General features: G+C 34.3%; 1 protein-coding gene across 1 annotated transcript; it reads right to left on the reverse strand.

Annotated features, from left to right (window-relative positions):
• Window positions 1–553: 553 nt before the first annotated feature.
• On the reverse strand, window positions 554–20886 carry LOC123559462 (uncharacterized). The gene is made up of 11 exons (XM_053516860.1): window positions 20859–20886; window positions 19684–19863; window positions 19369–19481; window positions 17462–17591; window positions 14037–14165; window positions 13205–13378; window positions 12606–12731; window positions 12358–12426; window positions 7423–7530; window positions 6011–6104; window positions 554–2937 (listed from the first exon to the last, which is right to left on the reverse strand). The coding sequence occupies exons 1-11, from the start codon at window positions 20884–20886 to the stop codon at window positions 2274–2276; spliced, it is 1815 nt and encodes a 604-aa protein (XP_053372835.1). The 3' UTR covers window positions 554–2273.
• Window positions 20887–21144: the final 258 nt, after the last annotated feature.

The raw sequence follows: 21144 nt of genomic DNA on the forward strand, positions 1-21144 counted from the left end.
CTGGATGGCTTCCTCACATGATGAGTTCAACGCCCCGAGTGAGGCTCGAACCCACATCGATGAGGGGCAAGTGATTTGAAGTCAGCGACTTTAATAGAGGACATGAAAAACTGACAGAAATGGTACATAAATAATTTCATTACTTTTATTAAAATACGAAACAAAACTTTTAAATCTGTATTTTGACCAATGCTCTGCTAATAAGATGGGCATAAAATTGTAAATTAACACCTGTAGTATATATTTCCATAATGACTTCGTTACATGTGTACTTTTTACCTCTGCTTATATGTTGGTTGTGCACAGAAACATGATTATTATTCTAAATTACGTTTGCATTAGAGATTCGATAAATTTGACTTAATGGTTACATTCCCAGCTGAAAAAACAACGTCACAGATCATAAACACAACTAGCATCTAATATATTTTGGAATATACAACTGCGTTCCTTGTGTTATTTCGAAATTTAAGGCACGCTTTTGCCATTTGAGTGGATTTTCAATTAAGGAGATTAATAGTTCTTACTGATAAGATATAAAGATACACAAATTGAATATAATATTTATTTCATAAAATGATCAAAACTGCAAATGTCTCTAGCATCCATAAAAGTTCTTATTTCTAAGTATCCCGTTAGTTACCTGACGGGCATTGACCGAAACAATATCATATGAAAAAGGAGATCTTTGCACTTTCTACTCATTCTTTTATGTAATACATGTGCTTCTGCAATTCTAATGATTTATATACATGCATAGTGCACAACAAAAATACAAACACTGCGTCTGAAAATAAATTTACTTCCTCATTCAGAATTAGAAAACGGGCCTTCTAAATCATAATTATATTACAGTAGATTTGTTTGTTTTGGATTTAACGCCATTTTGTGACCAGTGTTCCTGGATTCTGCACTTGTACAAAACTATTCTCTACAAGTTACTGTCAGCTTCCCAACATGAATCAGAGGGGAGGACGAATGATTTCAGACAGAATGTCTTTTATCAAATCGTCACGGAGAACGTGCTTCTTACCCGGGGATCGAACTCACAACTCCGCGATCCGTACATCTCCGCTCTCCCAAATGTGCAAAGCGGGCGGGTTGTTACAACATAATCAAGCTGCCGTGGATTGTGTTACTTTTCTTAAAACAGAAACTTTTATTATCTTTGTTCTGATTCATAATACAGCCATTTTAAATGCACACTAGAACACAGTGCTGCATTTGGCAACTCATAAATTATTTACATGAGATTAATGATGCGATTAAAATACTCTGTCGTTAATTAAAACTGAAACAATTATCTAAAATTAAAAGACATTAACATGCCGTTAAAGACACCAACAACACCTATACAAACCGAACCACAGTATCCGAAACTACAAACACAAATCCCCCACATGCCATTTCAAAATAAGACCTACGTGCCAAGATCATCCGTGCAAACACAATCCTAAACCCTGACAGATCAGCCCTATTTGTCGTGGCAGGGGGGTGGGGGTGGAGGAGGGGCCACGGTCACAACAAACACAAGTGGAAGATCCCATCACCAGGCGGGTCATATCATCCATAGCATTACACACTACATACCCCATACTAAAATCTGGACCGCAGAGATACCATTTGGAGCCAATTTAAAATAAAATCATACGCAATATTGCAATTACATATACTAATGTAATGCAAATCTACTAAATATTAATTATTCGTGTATTATACCTGAATACCTTAGAATTTACTTCCGAATCGATTACTATAAAACAGACCAATAAAAACCAGTGCAGCATGATGTGAGTGAGAAGATGTATTTATATATGACATTTTCATGATAATTGCTATTTCATTTACACTAAATAAATTATTTATAACCAAATCAACGTCAAAAATATATCAGGAACTACAACGTATATATCAGATACAGACTTTTCGGCACCAATGACCATCAAAAAGTTGCGTTTTCCTTACAAATCATAACTTATTTCATCATACAATGGGCAGAAAGATAAATCATAAAACTCATCCTAAACCATATTTTGACTTCAGCACTATATACATTTTCTGTATACAACTGGTTCTATAATTTCTTAGTTTATTTACACACACTCCTAATCTACTGTTGTTTTAGAATATGATATAATTATTATTACGACGGAGACATACAGCTTTACAAATACATCTATATAAAAATAAATTTACTAAGAATGTCTTGCGTTTTCAAATATGATATCTTAATAGTAATAGGTGGAAGACTCTCTGGAAACAGTTCTAGTTTGTTAAGATAGGGTTCCAATTTTTGAGTACTCGTTGTCCGTATCTAACACTTGTATATCCTTGTCAGAAACATCATAATCTCCTTCTTGGTGTTTTGTTTCTTCGCTTGAAGTGTGTAATTTGTTAGGAACGCCATAAACATTATCCGGTTTGCTACATTTCCGTGATGCATTATTTATATGACTATAAGTGTCTCCTTCAGAGTGGGCATCTTTTATATTACTTGTATCTTGTTCCCGAGCGCCGTTTCCCAAAAAGCTCGATATACCGTATACATTATCTGTTTTGCAGGTTTTCAGTTGTTCACCGTTTATATGATTGTAGGCATCTTCATCTGTGTCACCAAATCTACCTGGTTTGTTATCAGCTTTGGTTACCAAAGCTTCCATTTCAGCAGTATCATAAGTGTCGTCCGCTTTGCCAGCAACGTCTTTTCTTTTATTGTATGCATGGTCGTACGTTGCATTGATATCTGTATCCAACCTGTTATAGATATTTCCGGTTTCAACTTCTTTATTTTTCTTTGTAGAGCATGTCGTGTCGTATGTAGTGTCAGTCTTTGTTATGTCAACAGCATGGTCACGTGAATAGTTTTCTTGTGTCATGTGACAATTTGAAGAAGTGTCACGTGAATTTATACGTTTGTTTGCACATTTACACCTATTTCTGAAACGAAACAAAATACTTCGTAATATAGACAGACACTTCGATACTTTACAAAGCAACCACAGTTCGTTTTAAAATATAAATTATCAATTGTAAGGAAAATCCTAATCATCCGTTTCATATATAGATATCAAAATAATTGCATATCGACAAAAATAGGTTTTCTTTTCAGTAATTTCTCTATTTTAGACATGTTAAACTTAAACAAGAGGACCATGATGGTCCTGAATCGCTCACCTCTTCCCACATGACCCAGTTTTGAGTATGACGTCGTTTTTTTCTATTATTTGACATAGTGACCTAGTTTTTGAGCTCATGTGACCCAGTTCTGAACTTGACCTAGATATTATCAAGATAAAAATTCTGACCAATTTTCATGAAGATCCATTGAAAAATATGGTCTCTAGAGAGGTCACAATGTTTTTCTATTATTTTACCTATTGACCTAGTTTTCGAAGGTATGTGACCCTGTTTTGGAATTGACCTAGATATCATCAAGGTGAACATTCTCACTAATTTTCATGAAGATCTCATGAAAAATATGGCCTCTAGAGAGGTCACAAGGTTTTTCTATTTTTATACCTACTGGCATAGTTTTTGAACGCACGTGACCCAGTTTCGAAACTGACCTAGATATCATCAAGGTGAACATTCAGATCAATTTTCATGAAGATCCATTGAAAAATATGGCCTCTAGAGAGGTCAAAAGATTTTTCTAATTTTAAACCTACTGACCTAGTCTTTGATCGCAGTTGACACAGCTTCAAACTTGACCTAGATTTTATCAAGATGAACATTCAGACAAACTTTCATACAGATCCCATGAAAAGTATGGCCACTAGAGAGGTCACAAGGTTTCTTTATTATTTGACCTACTGACCTAGTTTTTACGGCACGTGGCCCAGTTTCAAACCTGACCTAGATATCATCAAGATGAACATTCTGACCAATTTTTATGGAGATCCATTCACAAGTATGGCCTCTAGAGAGGTCACAAGGTTTTTCTATTTTTAGACCTACTGACCTAGTTTTTGACCGCACATGACCCTGTTTCGAACTTGACCTAGATATCATCAAGATGAACATTCAGACCAACTTTCATACAGATCCCATGAAAAATATGGCCTTTAGAGAGGTCACAAGGTTTTTCTATTATTTGACCTACTGACCTAGTTTTTAATGGCACGTGACCCACTTTCGAACTTGATCTAGATATCATCAAGATAAACATTCAGACCAACTTTCATACAGATCCCATGGAAAATATGGCCTCTAGAGAGGTCACAAGGTTTTTCTATTATTTGACCTACTGACCTAGTTTTTGATGGAACGTAACCCACTTTCAAACTTGACCTAGATATCATCAAAATGAACATTCTGATTAATTTTCATGAAGATCTCTTGAAATATATGGCCTCTAGAGAGGTCACAATGTTTTTCTATTTTTAGACCTACTGACCTAGTTTTTGACTGCACGTGACCCAGTTTCAAACTTGACCTAGATATCATCAAGATGAACATTCAGACCAACTTTCATACAGATCCCATGAAAAATATGGCCTTTCGAGAGGTCACAAGGTTTTTCTATTATTTGACCTACTGACCTAGTTCTTGATGGCACGTGACTCAATTTCAAACTTGACCTAGATATCATCAAGGTGAACATTCTGACCAATTTTCATGAAGATCTTATGATATATATGTAGAGATGGTACCTTAAATTCAAATTGCATCTGATATTACTTTCTTTTGAAAACTTAATACTGGAGTACCTCAATTATATAATGGTTTAACTTTCATACTTCATTTTTCATGCTGAAAGGCAATATTGAATCCGAAAAATTTGGTCCTACTTGGAAAAGTGAAGCCAGTGACAGATAACTCTTAAATGACTATTTAGTTATCTGAACAAAGTATGCATAGATTCGGATGTGTTTCCCAAAGCTATAGTTTACTTCAAGATCTATGAATAATCATTCAAACAAAAACGTTGAGCATTATCTTTCAAACAAACTCATTCAAAGACATTCTTTTTATTTATTACTGCCGATAATTTACAGGTATGGTATGATCATAGAACAGAAAACATTATTCGTGAGGAAAAAATATAAATAAACTATATGAATTTTACGACATCGAATCCCTCAACAATTTACAAAATTTGTTTGCCAAGAATAATCAAGGCCTCAAAATGTATGAGCTAAAAATAGAGCGATATAAAAATGTATATTCTATCTCATGGTCACACCAAAACCATACCAAAAACTGTGCCGAAAGAAGTTATTTCACTTTTTATGACACTCACCTTGTGTTTACAAATGTACCTAATTTGCATATTGACAGAGGCGTGCGAAATCGCATTTACCTTGCGGAATCTACCGTTACAGAAACTTCTGTTAATATAATGCAGACGTTCTTTAGTATAAATAAAATTGTAGTGTTAGTCAAAAAGAAATGACAATCACCTTTCTTTAACTAATGAACCAAAAACAACGAAGCCGATGTCGCTGTCAAAAGTTCCCGTGTTTACTGCACGGTGCTATGTTAAATTATTGCAAGTGTGAGATAAGTGATATGCGCTTCAGTGTTGCACATGTTTGTTGTTGTTGTCGTTGAATACATAGCCTTAGGTACCATCTCTAATATATGGCCTCTAGAGAGGTCACAAGGTTTTTCTATTTTTAGACCTACTGACCTAGTTTTTGAAGGCACGTGACCCAGTTTCGAACTTGACCTAGATATCATCAAGATGAACATTCTGACCAACTTTCATAAATATCCCACAAAAAATGTGACCTCTAGAGTGGTCACAAGCAAAAGTTTACGGACGCACGGACGCACGCACGCACGCACGCACGGACGGACGACGGACGACGGACACCGCGCGATCACAAAAGCTCACCTTGTCACTTTGTGACAGGTGAGCTAAAAATGTATGTTTTCATTGTTTATCATACATCAGTGAAGTAACATGCAATTCTTAAAATATAGCAGATATTGCCTGATACTCCTGTCTGCATTTTAAACAAAACACACATTCATGAAAATATTGTGACATTTAGAACGTACGTACCGTCGTTTAAGAATCATAACGGCACAAACAACTACACCAACAGCCAGTAAGACAGAGCCCACTGAAGCACCGATAATAGGTCTGACATCTGAATCTACAAAGAAGATATCCTGCGGCTATTTTAAATAGTGTCAAATTAAAAAGCAGAAACTATGTATTCTAATTGGTATTAGCCTGAAATAAATCAATGTTATGTTCGTCATTCAGAAACTAATTAACTTTAGTATTTTTTAGATATAATAACTTTAGAATAGCTGTCATTAAAGTTAAAGTAAACTCGTACTTTATATTCCAATATTAAGATTTTTTGTTAAATTCTTAAAACTGTTTTTATTCAGAAATAAGCAGTGTCAGTAGCGAAGATGATATGTCAAACTATTCGTTTAACCGTGTTTTAATTGGTGCATTTAATGATGTACAGTCTAAAGAAGTTTATCTTTTTAATTGTAAAAATATGATATTCGGTTTGGTCATACTAATAAAATTGACTCTATACGGAGGAATGATCATAACATTTAGTATTAGAAACTTCATGAAACTACTCTATTCTTCAAATGTTACTACGCATTAAAAAGATCATAATATTTATAAAACTGAGTTTACATTTATGCCAGTAGATAATTTTACTGCTTACTTTAATCGCTTATGTAAAGAGATGTTTTGGATTCATAGGTTTAAACAATGCAACCTAACGCGTTCACTTTCAAAACTTTTAAAATTGGGGGCTTTTGACAATTTCTGTGATATGCAGGCTCCATAACCTCAGATCTCTTTTCTAAATTCCAGTTTGTTTAGTTCAGACACATTGTTTTTCTGTTTAGGGCAACTGGGGACCATACGCCGCTTTCCGTGGATTACACACCAGTGTAACGCCGAAAGTTCTATTAGCAACACCTGTGGATGTCTCTAAATTGTGTTTGATAATTGTAACATGTGTAGATGTTGAGTTGACCTCAACCCGGGGCTAGAGGGAGTAGACGGTAGCATGTATTTCCATTACAAAACATGAACAGGCTCAATTTAACCGAGCCTGCAACATTTTCATTTTCGTCATGATGAGCGACCTGTGGAAGTTTCATTTTTTTTTCTATTTTAATCGCTTATGCTAAAAGATGTTTTGGAATCATAGGTTAAAACAATGCAACAAAACGGTTTCAATTCCAAAACTATGTTTGCTGTTTGCTGTTTATTGACCACTAGTAATATTGTTATTCCCTATTATCTGTTTTAAATATTTTTCGGGGAACTTCATGCATCTTGGATTCGATATTATGGGTTTGTAAATATTCATATTTTGATGACTATGCAAAAGAATGAATGTACGTCTTCCGCTGAACGTCAGTAAAATAAAGTTTAAATTATTGTTTATATCGGGATGGTTTTCGTATTTAACAGAAAGAACAGAGTCTGACCTGGCTTGTCTGCACTTTGTTCCTCATTCGTGTCAATGAATCCAAGATCAGTGGACATGTCTGGCGGTGGTGTTGTAGTCTCCGTTTCTGGTGCTGCAGTACTAAAATCTACAAAACAGGAGGGTAATGATTTGCATACTAATGTCAAATAGAGAAAACAAAGTATGCCTATAATACTAAATCTGGAAAAAGTAGAGCGCTCTAATAGCTATTTGGATATGTATCGATGTACAAAATACGAACAGCGGTTAGAACAGCATAATTTTTGTATTTTGCTAGAAGAAATAATTCCACTTAATTAACTCTGACATTTAATATCATATACAACTTATCTACGTTAAACAGTACAAACTAGGTTTATATCGTTGGATATTCGTCTTTATTTTATTATTTTTTGTTCTTTTACGAGTACAGTTCCACATGCAAATAGTCGCAGTATTGATATATCAAAGTTCATTTTAATTAATATGTAATAGTGCGGCTAATTCGTAGTTGACTTCATTTTTATTTTGATGCTTGGCATTTGCTTTCTTACAAAGAAAATACCATATATAGTTACTTTAATTCTTGTCAAATACAATGTAACAATGTAGAAACTATGTATTCTAAAAGGTGTTAGCCTGAAATAAATCAACATTATGTTTGTCAGTCAGAAACTATTTGACTTCAGTATTACTAGGATATGTTAGACTTTATATAGCTGGCATTAAAGTTACAGCTAACGTCAGGAAGTCGACTCTTTGGCTCACTGGTTAGAGCATTGGCCTTCCACCCGTGTGATTATGGTTCAATCCCGCCTCAGGCATTTGGGATTTTTTCTCATTAAATTCTATCCTCTTCAATTTCTGTTATGCTCTAACATGCGTAAGAAATTAAACTCGTATTTTATATTCCAATTCTAAGATTTTCTGTTAAATTCTTAAAACTGTTTTGATACAGAAATCAGCAATATCAGTGGCGAAAATGATATTTCCAGCTATTCATTTACCCGGCGATTTTTGTATTGTCCACCATCCAGAGTGAAACACACATTACTGGATGTGCCACTTTTGTAAGCATAAATGATAATGATTTTGTTTGCCATGGTTAAACATCACATCGACACTATTTTAGGTCAGGTGGCACCTTTTCAGTTTATCTTGGTGCAAGAAGACCCTAAGCGTCCGTCCGATTATTATCTCTGGCACGGGCGGACACCTGGGTAGAACCACCGATCTTCTGTAAGCCATCTTGATAGTTTCCTCTCGTGAAAGAATTCTACATCCCAAACGAGGTTTCGAAGCCACAGCAGTGAGTGTCAAGTTATAATAATGGTATCGAGCTAAGGTATTCCCAGCGTTATTGTTAGATTTCTTTGCATTTTACATTTTGCGAAAAGTACATATCTATCATTTGTAATATTCACAATCAAAGTTGATTTTTTTCTGGTTTTGTAAGTGGTGAACATGTTGGAATGGTATAGGAATGTACTAAGGCATGTGCGTGATTTTGTTCTTGCGTTGTAACTGATATAACTTCATTATGTGTTAACTTAAATCTCAATCATAACGACATCATTCGTTGATTAATTTTTAATGCACATACATTTTTTTTCAATTGTAATGTACACTTTTGAAAGATATCTTTTGGCCTAAACAGATATTATATTCGCTGCGATATTAGTTATACCTGCGCACTAGAAACATCATTAAGAATAAAAAGATCATAGTTTGAAAACATAAATATTCATTACCGCTTTTCTTTAAAATATAAATATAGATCTTTTCTGCTATGATCATACACACAAGAAATTACCCTGCAGATAGTTTAGATAACAGTTTTTGAATATGTTTCCTCAATGTCTCAGAAAGGAGCATTGATACCTACTGAAATGATTAAAAAGTCTTGTAAAGGTGTAATACCCTTCTCTGTTATTTAACATCCAAGTTTACCCAATATAGGTAAAATCTTTAAAAAAATATGGACTTAAGACTTTCTATCAATAACGGTGTAAAATATATATATATATAATATGAAACCAATGCTTGCATGTACTCACCCGAAACAATTACGGGATTTTCTCATTAGTTCAGAGTACTGTAAAGAGTATGTTCATAATGCTACCAAGTGTAACAAAGATACTCATTTTAACACTATCCTTGAAGGCAGTGGTTGTTTAAATTGGTGTATTTAGTGGTGTACAGTTTGAAGGTAACTGTGTCTAAAGAAGTTTATCTTTTTAAGTGTAAAAATGTGATATTCAGTATGTTTGTTCGAACAAATCTAAATGACTCTAAACGGAGGAATAGTCATAACATTTGGAATTACAAACTTCTTGAAACAATTCTATTCTTCAAATGTTACTACGCATTACATGTATGTTTAAAAATATCATAATATTCATATAACTGAATTTACATATATGACAATAAATAACGTTACTTGTTACTTTTATCGCTTAATATGTAAAGATATGTTTTGTATTCGTAAGTTCAAACAACGCATTCAATTTCAAAACTGGTGACTTTTGACAGTTTCTTTGATATGCAGGCTCCATAACCTCAGATCCCCTTTCTAAATTCCAGATCGTTTAGTTCTGCTATTGTTTTCTCGTTTAGGGGAAGCCTATTATTTTAACTGGGGACCATACGCCGTTTTTCATTGAATTACACACCAGTGTATCATTGAAGGTTATATTTGCACAACGGTATTAATACATTTGCTGATGTCTCTAAATTGTTTTTGGTACTAGTATCATGCAGAACCCGGGGCTAGAGGGCGTAGACGGTAGCATGTATTTCCACTACCGTTCATGAACAGGCTCAATTTAACCGAGCCTGCAACATTTTCATTTTTGTCGTGTTGAGCGACCTGTAAAGTTTCCATTTTTTTCTATTTTATTCGCTTATGCAAAAAGATGTTTTGGAATCCTATGTTCAAACAATGCATCCTAATGGTTTTAATTCCAAAACTATGTTTGCTGTTTAATGACCACTAGCAATATCGTTATTATCTGTGATATATATCTTTGGAGGGGGGAACTGCATGCATCTTGGATTCGATAATATGAGTTTCGTAAATATTCATATTTTGATAACTATGCAAAAAAGTCCATGGATCCAGAAACAGAGGACATATCTGGTAGTGGTGTTGCAGGATCCGTTTCCGATACTGAAGTACTGACATCTACAAAACAGGAGGGAAATGAATTGCATACTTATGTCAAATAGAGAAAACAAAGTATTGCCCGTAATACTTAACCTGGATAAAGTAAACGCTATTGGATATGTATCGAAATTGTATAAAATACCAATAGCTGTTAGAATAGAAAAAGTTTGGTATTTTGCTAGAAGAAGTATTTCCACTTAATCAGCTCTGACATTTAATATCATATACAACGTATCTATGTTTAACTGTACAAGATTGGTAATATTGTTGGATATTCATCATTGCGTAAACTGATTTCATTCAAACACACTGAATATATTGTTAATTTTGCTACAAATGACACCTAAAGTTGTTGTTGTCTATGTCATAAGTGTTCGGGACGAACTCAGCATGCAATAAGTTGAATAAGCAATAAACTGATTGCTATTTATGTGCAATAAGAGTAAGGCATAAAGAAAAATACTCCATAGAACAAAACATAAACTATTTAAACCTGTCATTTTACGAAGCCATTCTGTTACCGTAAGTTTGGATATTTAGTGTGTGTTTGCCTTCAAGGAAAACATATTTTTATTTTTCAGTGTCAAGTTCATTACAGCTACAGCTTAAAAGCGTGATAAAGTTGTAACCTAGAAAAGCACATTCAAGCTGTGTCGCGTGTCTCGATTTCTAAGCAGTGTACCTAACAGCTGGAGCAAAGTTTTCGTTCTATCACATCATTTTTATCTTTCGCTCTGTAATATCATTTTTACTCTGCTTTTTACTTTTACTAACTGGCAAGTACTCTGCACACTTTAGTTGCGCACTAATCAATTACCAGCAAACTGCAGCTGAAATGTGTACATTTATTGCAATGTAATGCAAATATCCGTTTTCATCAAAATTAGAGATTAGCCAATTTGAATTTTCAGCCTGTTCCGTCCAAAACTAAGTGCTAGGCAAAAACTCATCACATAGCTTTCTTTATTTATATGAAATAAACGGAATTTCAAGGACTGCAAGTAACACTTTGACTTTTATAAATGTCTGTGATATATTCACATCTGTTTCTTATCCAAAAATACCCCAACAATGAATATTATTAATATATCAACAAATTTGTTTTATCTCTGATATACCTGATACAATTTTTTGGGGGAATGGGATTGTGGGTTGGGAAGGGGGTATTAATTCAGAAACGAAATTGTCCGCAATAAGTACGTAAACTGATGTAGATATTTGCATGCCAACTGTTTGAAATACGAATGTAAATTGCGTCTCTAATGACAAAATGACGTGTTCAAACAAGAGAAACCAATAACAAAATCCATCTTGTAAGTTAAAAATTTGAAATGAATTGAAATATATATGCTCTAATTGATTTTATCTTACGAAATATATCCGGTTACATTAGCTGTATGGAAATGATGAATGATTTCCTTGCAGAACACACTTGGCTGAGTGCTTGCGTTTAAGATATATTTGCTACGAAACGTTGTAGAGGCTGAAATATTTTGCATTAAAACATCTCGAAAGATATAACCTATGTCAACTGAGAAAATTGCTCATGGCTATAAAATAAAAGCAACATTTCAGTCACAATCATTGCAGCACCTAGACGATGGATACACACTAAGGCAACATAAAGCTCCAGCCTTAAAGTTGTCTGATGTGATACAAAAACAAGCGAGTTCTTAAAATCAAATCGACATGCTTGATATCAAAATTGTTTTAAACTACATATCGAGTTTTTTTTATACTCTCCTTGTATTAGAATCTTTCACTAGGGGAACGTATAAGCTAATTTACCATTGTCTTCAGAAACTTGTCTTTCCGATGTTGAAACTGTTGTTGAAGTTTCTGGTGATTCCGTCGAAACTGTTGTTAATAAAAACGATAGAATAAAAACACATAAATATACTAATCCGCTCTTCGACTACCCTATTATTACGGAGTTAAATGTATTGTCAAAGTGTCTTATTCTTATAAATGTAAGCAATGTTACTGAATGATTAAGTGCTGAAATACGAAGACATCAAATGTATTTATTATTGTACTTATGAGCTTGCCGTGTCTGCAAAGTGCCCTCTGTGTGGTCTTGTCTGCTTTGAATTTCAGAACTGTGCGAGAACCTTCACTTGTCAGATACCCAAATCGAATATTACTTAGACTGTTGTTGTATTCTGCAAAATCATAAATAGATACAAAAATACTTCATTTGTACAATTTGTCTATCGAAAGATAATTAGTTTGATTGACTGCTTTAAAAAAGCAGTACCACTTTCCACTACGACTTTAAATAAGCAATGCCTCTTTCCACTGAAACATTAAATTAGCAATGCCTCTTTCCACTGAAACATTTGATAAGCAATGCCTCTTTCCACTGAAACATTAAATAAGCAATGCCTCTTTCCGCTTACACTTTTAAAAAGGCAATGCCTCTTTTTACTGAAATATTTGATAAGTAATGCCTTTTTCCGCTGTACATTAAATAAGCAATGCCTCTTGTCGTATACGTTTAATAAGCAATGTTTCAAACATTTGTACAATTAGCAAAATCTTACAATTACGGAAGGACGTCATCGTAGCAAGAAGCCTGAACCATTAATTCTACTTGAATATTTGAACTTAATGAAAGGAATTAGAGTTATAATACCTGCGTATGTATATATCACATTACTGCTGATGATACTGGTCCATACAGAGGTTGCGGTGCTTTCATTTATTGCTTGCACTTTCGCGTAAGTTAAAGGATTGCCTTTATAAGCGAAACACCAATTTGAAGACTCCCTCCAATTGTCGGCTCCAGTGGTAAAATGAGTGGCTTCTTCTTCAAGCAAAATAATTGTAAAAAGTGAGTATAATGATAACTTAATGACGATAAATATTTCTTATTAAATTGATTACATATGACTGTTTTCCATTGTCTGGACAATTTTAGTCACATTTGCACGTGGTCTATGTAATAGATAAAGGACCAATATGAGTCCATTATCGCAAATATAATCGTATTGGATGCATTTAGGGGATTCCTTGAAAGATTGTAATCAGGGTCTTTGTTATTTGCGATAATGCATGCGTGATTGTCCTATAACTGTTTTATTGCATGGAAACAATATTTTTTTTATTATCAAAACTAGATTTTTCATAACCAAGAGTTTCCCATTGCCCTAAACATGCTAAATGTCTATTTTGGTCTTGCCCGTACTGATATATAACAAATAATTGTTGACTGTGGCTAGCGTAGCAGGTGAGTCCAACAGTTTATTAGGCAGTTTGTAAAGCCCAATGGGACTGTACTGCTGTGAGATCTGTCTTCTTGTCAGTTTCGGCATGTCCTTGATGATGTTTTACAAAGTCACCGTGTACATGCGTTTATGGTTCTTCATATGGTGAGATTAACATAATTCACCCTATATATACATTTAGCACGAGACAAAAACTTACGTGTTAACATGACACGTCTTATGAGATACAAACATACATACTTAATTCACAGAACGCTCGGTTACGTTGTTTACAGTCTGTCCACGTATAGCGTTTATGAAGCATAGTTTCATTGCCCGAAAACTTCAGACACATGCCATCAACAATGTTGAGCGTCTGGTTTTTAGTGACTAGAAAAAAGAGAAATGCAATTTCTTATGCAAAGCATCTTTAAACAGGACGAATACAGAGTACAAATTATTCCTACCCATTTTGTTGAAAACTAATTTATTCAAACGGGCGGATTTAGTGGCTATTACCTATGGTACAAGCACCAAAGCTTTATGTCTCTATCTTTTTCTAGAGTATACATTAATAGTACAAGTCTGGATATGCTTTAAATCAAACAAAATAACAACGTGTGGTACGACGAAATGTAGAACCACCCATGTGAAATCTAGTATATTCATACCAAAAATACCTAACAAATTTCAGATTATTCAGTTGAATACCTACTTGTGTTGAAATCAAAGAAGGAATTCTAGTTTTTATATATATATATTTTCGGTCTGCCCAATAGGTAACTTCGATAAGTATATATATATATCTAGTCAATAGAAGATCTTACATAAGATCCACTCCTGCCCTAACCACACTTTTTCATTGATGGAAAAAATTGCGAAACGAGGAATACCTCTGAGTGTTAGTCAGCACTTACTCGTAGTACGGACTGTTGCAGTTTTATGACTTTAGTGGAATTTCTTCGAGTACTTGACAGAACACCGAGTCAAATTAAGAAACGCAGAAATTCCACGAAAACCAGGTTTTCAAAATTTGCATCACGCAAACAGGTTCTTTTGAAACAATGGTCATATTCAGTCATACATATTTGACAGCATAAGCTCAATTCATTCAGAAGTACAGGTACAACAAACTGATCATTGCTATATGTTTATTAAGTTTGACCTTGACCCATTGCAGAGAAAGGGCTAGACCAGGATTTGAACAGTGACTTATTCATTCCACATTAGAAAGGTACAATAGACTAGACCAACACTTAAGCCCTGTACACAATGGCGGAAAATTCAAAGTATGCACATGATTAAGGTATTCAGTGGAAACAGTTTCTATTTTCAGTAACAGTGACCGAGTGAAACCAAAGTATATTTCCATAGCAATAAAATAACTTTCATCCGAAGACTGTTAGCCCCTGTTTCACAACACAAAAAAGTAGCATAGCTGACCTTGAACTTAATCCCACTGACCCCATATACAATCCCTTCCTTGGTTTTAGCTCGATTTTACGAAGTATACGGTGAGCTATCCTACTCGCCTCGGCGTTGATGTCGGCGTCCACGTCCTTCCGCGTCCCAGTTAAAGTTTTGATGCACATGTTTTCTCTTTATCTCTTTAATCACTTGATGGATTTCTTTCAACCTAAATATAGTTATTCCTCATCATCATCCAAATCATTTGGTACAAGGGCCATAACTCTCGCACCAATAATTTATGAATTACCCCCCCCCCCCCCCCCCCACACACACATTTTTATTTAAAATTTCAGATTAAGTTTTGGTGCAGTTTCTATCTCAGTTGTAACTAAATGGATATGATTCAAACTTAAAATAGGTCCATAACTCTGGCAACAATTTGTCATGAATTATGCCCCCTTTTTACTTAGAATTTTAGGTTAATTTTGATGCATTTTCACTATATCTCTGTTAGACTAAGTACAGAAGGGATTTGATTCAAACTTAAAACTATTGTTCGACACCATCGCTTACATCATATGACACAACGGTCATAACTTTGGAACCAATATCTCATGAATCATACCCCCTTTTTACATAACATTTCAGGTTAATGTTGGTGCACTTTCACTTTAACTTTGTTATTGCTTAATGAATTTGATTCAAACTTGAAATAGTTATTCCATATTGTCGTCCTCACCATATGACACACGGTCCATAATTCTGGCGTAAATATTACTGACTTATGTCCCCTTTTTACTTAGAATTTCAGTTACATTTTGATGCTTTTTCTCTCTGTTGTTACTAAATTGATTTTATTCAAACTTAAAATAGTTTTCACCCACATCATGTCACAATATTTTGATACTGGCACCAAAATGCTATTATGCCCCCTTTTTACTAGAATTTCATGTTCAGTTGTGATGCACTTCTGCTATATATCACTTATTTGATTCAAACTTCAGATAGTTGCTCCACACTATTAGCCACTATTAGCCACATGACATATTACAATGTCATGGTCATTACTTTTGCAGAAATTTTCCATGATTTATGTCCCTTTTATACTTATCTAATGTTCTGATACACTTCTCTATCTCTGTTATTACTAAAACGTTTGGCTTTCTCCAATATCTTCATCCACATTTGTGCAATTTAACACTCCAGTGACAGCTGCAGCTTCCTCAGATGTGCCAATCCAGCGTAGAAATAGTCGCGCGCGGTGTCTTATTTGACAGCGCTTGTTTTATAAGCTACCTGTAGGCCAAGTTTAATTTCGATAGATCAATGCAAACTAAAGTTAGTGAACCGTATCGGTTTTTTTTCTAGTTTTAGCAACATGACCTTGACCACAGTGATCTCATATGCATGCGACATATATATATATATATATATATGTGAAGTTTCATTGCAATCGGCAAGTTATTGAGTGAAAAGTTGACACAGCCCGTCCAATCGCCCGGTCAACCAACGACATCGCCAGTCTAAGAACCTTGTTAATTATTCAGTTAATGACATCTCTATTCTTCTCTAAGTTATTAATAAGCTAATGATCAGTAATGGCGAGTGCTCGAACCACCGAGGGCAATATTATCATGTATTGATGCAATTTTATATATTTCTATTTACTTGTTATGTGTGATATGTTTGTTTCTTTTTTTCTTGTTCTTTAGTTTTGGTGTTTACATTAGATATCGTAATGCAAATTTTTAATTTGCTCTTTATTTATATCAGGTGTCTAGCCTTGTTTTGAAAACATTTTGGTAAGGATAATCAAATATCTCTCATAAGTATACCTTTTATTTACATGTATAAATAACATTTGTTATTCTCATGCGCGGAGTCTTTTAAAACCTAGCATCAAAGTTACTAGAAAACCGTATAAAAGTGTCATAGCTGATTATATCATCACGAAGTCACTCAAAATCGTAAGTTCCTCAAAAACAGTAACATCAAACATACGAGTGTATATATCGGTTTCATTTAGGGCCATTCAGCGACTTCATATAAATTCTCGAAATCAGGACGAAAAAAGGCCGACACAATTAACCTTCGTGGTTAGGGTTGAGTGCGGATTCGACTTGAGCCGATCTATGCATAAGTTGTTTTTTTTCCATACTTATTTTAGAAAACGAGTTATATAAAATATAACGAACAGCGAACAATGGACGAATGATGAACCTGTGGTCGTTTTAACATTTATTTCTATTAACATTAAATAGCAAAGAAGTCATTACCATTTTGATTAACTTTGTAGACTGACAAACAGTCACTCATGTTGGAGACATCTTCTGAGCATCCTCTACTCTTGTAGCAGAAGTCCGATTTGATACCCTTATTAAAGTTGAACTGGTCTTCACAATAACACTGATTTAAACAAAAACATATTTTTGAAAACAACATTTGTTATAAATTACAGACGCATAAGCAGTTATTTAAAAGAGGTAAGATTACTTGGTGTTTTCAGCATGAACCGGCTCAAGTTTTGATTGTGTTAAAAAGATACCTGACTAAGCTAGATCTCTATTTTGTTTTTAGAGTTGAAAAGTATCAAACACTGGAAAATTTATTTCAGACAGGTCAAAACACTTATTAAGAGTAATTTAATACACATGCACTTATCGTACAGGGGTAGCTTATCAATAGTGACATCTAAATGTATTTTTGCACATCTGGATATTTTTCTCCATTATAAAACCAATCCGTCCTTAAGGTATTTTAGAGCAAATTGTCGCATATCCTCCACTTGTCTCGGAGACAAAAACATAGTGTCCAATTGTAAAAAGGTTAAACACCAAACATAGTGTGTGTTATTGCTCCAAGAATATTACGAAGTTTGTAAATTGTATCACTATCAAAAATAGGTTATCGCAGAAAAGTCCATAAGTTACTTTTAAAAAGAAATCGAAGTTAAACAATAACGGTAGCCCTGCTGAAAAAGCTTACTGAATTAATAAAAATATTAGGGTTAAAATCTTAACACGTCTAAGGCTCTGAATATATATACCATAAGGTGTTGCGCATGGTCAATATCCAATAAGATGAGCGAAAAAAAAAGCAATATCAATAGGAATGATATCTATATCATTCATATATACTTCACTATAAATAGCAAAATGTTTAATATGGAGTTAAAAACGGCCAATACGGCCGCCATTGACAGATCCACAATGGTGCAGAGTACCTCACGCTCCGTAACCATAGCTGACCCTGGTAACCGGAACGTTAGCACGTTCTGACATTAACGTCATGAAGCAAAGTCAATATGGCGGGTGAAAGGGTTCAGAACGATTTTCAAATAAAGACGGCATTGTTTATGAAAAAAATACAAATGATGGTTATTGATTTGTGGAAAATATGTAAAATGAAAACACCAAGTTAAAAATATTGTGAAATAATGCAAAGCCTCAAAGCGATCTCAAAGAAATCAGGTTTAACTTTTAAAAGATATGACAAAGAAACAATTCACTAGATCTCAAAAGAAAATGAAAATTCGCGAGATTCTATTCACTTTAAAACTCCAAGTTTACATTAAGTGTCATCATGAATTTTACAGCGAATATCATACCAAATTTTCAGTGAAGCCGGTGTCACGGTGACGTCATTTCCTATTCGCCGCGTTCTGTTATTGGCTTTAAGATTATTTATGACAATATTTTCTAATGGCTTTTCAATGTTTGATATAAAATAATTATTTTTACAACTAACCGGAAAGCTTTCTGGCATGATTTCTCGGTGAAAAATAATTTTCAGCAATAGAATGAAGCGCGCCTTGTTAGCCTCCGGCGAAAATATTAAAATTCACCACCAAGTGTAAAAGATTACTTGCGTTAAGCTCGATTCCCGAATAGGCCTTACGGGCTTGCTCTTTGAGCTTGCAATGAAGCGAAGGTTTATAATAAAAAGGCCGAGGACGGGCTTGTGTGTGCCTTCTAGGCATAATGGCAAATCTAGTTTCATAACAGCCCTCGGGCTTAAGCCCTCGGCCAAGATTAAGTGTGCCATTATGTCAGGAGAGCACAACCAAACTATATATTAACCTCTTAGTAATGTAAAGCTTTTTTTTTTTTTTTTTTTTTTTTTCAAACAAAGGAAAAGGGGACTTTTCATGAAGAAATACTTAAAAAACTTAAATATTTCTTACTTTCCTTCCGCTTATACCAATCATTTGTTTCCTTCCACAGGCAGAGTAACATTGACCTATAGTTATTCTTTCCGAGTCCATACGGAGTGTATAATTTTCATTTCGAATGCATCCTGAAAACAATAAAAATTTCAGGCAAAGTAAATCATGCCTGTACGTATCGTATATTCATTTACTAGATCGGCCTTGCTTTGTAATTATGCATTAACAATTACATGCAACTCAATAATTGTAGGAACTTTTGTCGTATGTAACTTTTTAAGTTTCATTTTCTGCCTGATAAGAACGCATTAAATTCAGCTACTTTTTGGTTACCTTTATATTCAAATCCAGTGGATGCCTTGAAATATCCTACCCAAAGATCGGTTGTTATATTGTTTGTAACATTGAGAACTTTCTGGCCTAAATCGTTCCAAAACACTGGTAATGCGAGGGAACAACTGTTCTTTGCTTTCGTCCATGTTGCATGATTGGGATATTCGTAATACACACTGGCTACAAAAGATATTTAAATTAAATGATCTTAGATGTGCATATTTTAAAGAATGTATTTGTGCCTTTATAAGATCCAAGAGACATACACTTGCTTGATATATATATATTGTGATTATCTGAATTCGCAATAATAAAACTTTTTTCACAAAATGTAAACTAGCACACTTCAAACTGTCCATTCGATAGTTTTAGTAATATCTCTCATAAAACTGGTTATAGTACGTTTTCGAAATTTCGTACACATGGAAATTAATATGTTGTAAGATAGATGTTATTTTCCAGCACAGTAGAGTAATTCCTTGATAGTCAACAACTTGATGTGTAGATAGCTTTTATTAAACACAACGGTTCAGAATATATTTGGGTGGTCACTCGGGCCAAGGTCAAGGCCACTGTAACCAGAAATAGAAACATGGTTTCCGCTCAATACTAAAAGTTTGGAACGAGCAATGCAACCTGCAGGGTTTGAGATTTCCTTTATGGCTCAATGTTCTAGAGCGTTGGGTCGAAGTTGTCTATTCACTTTAGAACAGATGGATCGCTGTTTAATTCCCAGTCAGGGCTTGATTTTTTTTGTGATAAAAAAAACATTTTGATGCCACTAGCCAAGGTCAATGGCATATTTACTTAAAGTAGATTTTTTTCACTGTGATCGTCAAAAAGGTGATTTTCAGTTTATATATTTAGTAAGAATTGACTTACTGTCACCAAACTTAATGTATAGCAAGCTTATATCATGAAGAACTGGCTCTTGGTTTTATCTGGAGTTACTGCTACTAAAGATAATAAAACAGTTTATGCTCATTATCGATAACTTTTGTACACCTATTGTCTGCAAATTTTGTGTTTATGTATCTTTCATTAAAAACAGATGTTGTGAATATTTTGGGGTCAAGGTCACTGTTACTTAAAATAGAAAACTGTTTCTTAATTGTTCTGCGTATTGTCGAAGGTTCAACCGTTGTGCAGTGGGCTTAAACGTCGATCCAATTTACCTTTTATGATGTGGAATGAACAGGTCATGGTTCAAATCCTGGTCTGGGCCTTACTCTGTCATAGGGACAAGTTCTAACTAATGACTTTCAGCCGAGAATTACAAGAATTATACAAGGCAATGACACACCTGTATTTGTTTTATTTGTACTTCTGAATGTAATGATTGGAATAAGACCCTTTTTTAAACAGAACCTCTGGACGTGATGCAAAGTTAAAAAACCGGTTTTCGTGGAATTTCTTCGGTTCATGTTCATATTTATACTTTATAAAAGTGAGAATACATAT

This window comes from Mercenaria mercenaria, chromosome 10 (assembly GCF_021730395.1).
Source record: "Mercenaria mercenaria strain notata chromosome 10, MADL_Memer_1, whole genome shotgun sequence".
Classification (NCBI taxonomy): Eukaryota; Metazoa; Mollusca; class Bivalvia; order Venerida; family Veneridae; genus Mercenaria; species Mercenaria mercenaria.

What these genes read in the sequence shown, in the direction of transcription:
- LOC123559462 (XM_053516860.1), bottom strand. Translation starts at nt 20,886, where the DNA reads ATGACCTGTTCATTCCACATCATAAAAG. An exon ending in CACTGGATTTGAATATAAAG is followed by an intron (nt 19,482 to 19,683) that starts GTAACCAAAAAG and finishes TATTGTTTTCAG; the next exon opens with GATGCATTCGAAATGAAAAT. An exon ending in CCGAGCGTTCTGTGAATTAA is followed by an intron (nt 13,379 to 14,036) that starts GTATGTATGTTT and finishes TTTTGCTTGAAG; the next exon opens with AAGAAGCCACTCATTTTACC.